The 1,591-nt window shown below is 29.2% G+C and overlaps 1 protein-coding gene across 1 annotated transcript; it reads left to right on the top strand.

Moving 5' to 3' along the window:
* Nucleotides 1-200: 200 nt before the first annotated feature.
* LOC120080874 (transcription factor PAR2) lies at nt 201-1,210 on the top strand. Its single transcript, XM_039035535.1, has one exon. The coding sequence runs from the start codon at nt 703-705 to the stop codon at nt 958-960; it is 258 nt and encodes an 85-aa protein (XP_038891463.1). The 5' UTR covers nt 201-702; the 3' UTR covers nt 961-1,210.
* Nucleotides 1,211-1,591: the final 381 nt, after the last annotated feature.

The raw sequence follows: 1,591 nt of genomic DNA, 5'->3' as shown, positions 1-1,591 counted from the left end.
TAGGACTAACAATTAAATGTCCAACAACATTTTAAAATAATGACAAATATAGAAAAATTTATAAGTGATAAACTCCTATTAGCGATAGGGTTTATATGATTAATAGACTATGAAAACTAAATATAAATTTTGTTATATCAGTAAATTCTTTTTGTATAATGTTATATCTAATAATGATTTGGGTCTAAATACTATATTTACACTATTGTTATGTTTTAACACATATTCAACCTCTTGATTACTATAATACTTCACAAATAATCGGGTTTCAATTCAATTTTTGAGTTACTAGAAATTAAACAATTAGAGGAAAAAAAATAATTGATTTGAACATGCAATAAAAGCTTGTTAGCTACATTTTTCAAAGTCTACAAACTTAATAATCCGTCAAAAGATTTATGTCCACAAATAAGTGGGTAGTGCTAAAATACACCATATATTATAAAAACTTTGGTAAAGGAATTTATATTTGTTGTTATACATTAAAGGCTTGGTTGCCTCACATGGTTTTGTAATAATATCTCACACTATATATATACATACAACTCAAAGGAGGAGGAACACTTCAACAAATCCTTTCTTCCCTATTCCAAAAATTTCCCATTTGTATCTCTCTCTCTCTTTCACTCTCTATTTTCCCCCAACATTTTTAATATTTATAAATTTGTTATATCATTTTTCACTTCTTTGTAATTTTTGGAAATGGAATATTATAATAGTTGTGAGAGCAAAGGAATTGGGAATGTGAAGTGGCAGAGGAGAGGGAGGCGCGGCGGACGGCACGGCGCCTCCGTCCAAATGAAGATGAGAAAGCTGCAGCGGCTGATTCCCGGAGGGCGGAGGCTGAAACCGGACCGCTTGTTCTTGAAAACGGCGGATTATATAATGCAATTGAGGTCTCAAGTTCATGTTTTGCAAGCACTTTCCAAGATTTATGACCCTAGACTTTCCAAATATTGATATATCTCTATTTTTTTCTTTTTCTTTTCTTTTTCCTTTTTCTTTTTATTATTTTTCTATTTTCTTCAAGTCTTGTATCCAGAAAAAGAAAAAAAAAAAAGAATTAATTGGCTTTTTGGCCACTTTCATATGACATACATACACATTATATATATGTATGGGATGATGTATGTATGTATTTTTATGTGTAGATATCACATAACTAAATTTCTACTACCAATTTCTTCTACAATTAGCTAATTAAAATTAATTCAAGGTTCTTCCCTTAATATTATTTGTTCAAATTTTCTATTTATTTATTTATTTCGTTGTCCTAAAAGAGTTTGTTTCTATTAGGTGCAGCAATGCTAATTTTTCTTTTTTTTTTTTAACATAGTAGAAATAAAATTTAAAAATATTGACACATGACACAATTTTTTATTGGGTACAACACCCAGTTTTCTTTCTTTTTTCTCTATGAATGTAGAGATGGAACACTTTTATATGTATTATTGTAGAAATTGAAGCCTAAAAGAGATTAAAATACTGCAAGAAATTTGAACTATAGTTTCGCAATTGCTTGCAAAGATGGTGTTAAGAGGTCAATTATAGCCGTTTTAAAAATTAAACCGTTATTTTATCCTCGTCTTGC

Source organism: Benincasa hispida, chromosome 7 (genome assembly GCF_009727055.1).
Source record: "Benincasa hispida cultivar B227 chromosome 7, ASM972705v1, whole genome shotgun sequence".
Lineage (NCBI taxonomy): Eukaryota > Viridiplantae > Streptophyta > Magnoliopsida > Cucurbitales > Cucurbitaceae > Benincasa > Benincasa hispida.
Note: the sequence above shows the minus strand (reverse complement) of the source record. Positions and strands in the feature narration are given on the sequence as shown.

Coding starts and splice junctions, on each gene's coding strand:
- LOC120080874 (XM_039035535.1), top strand. CDS start 703: ATGGAATATTATAATAGTTGTGAGAGCAAAGGAATTGGGAATGTGAAG.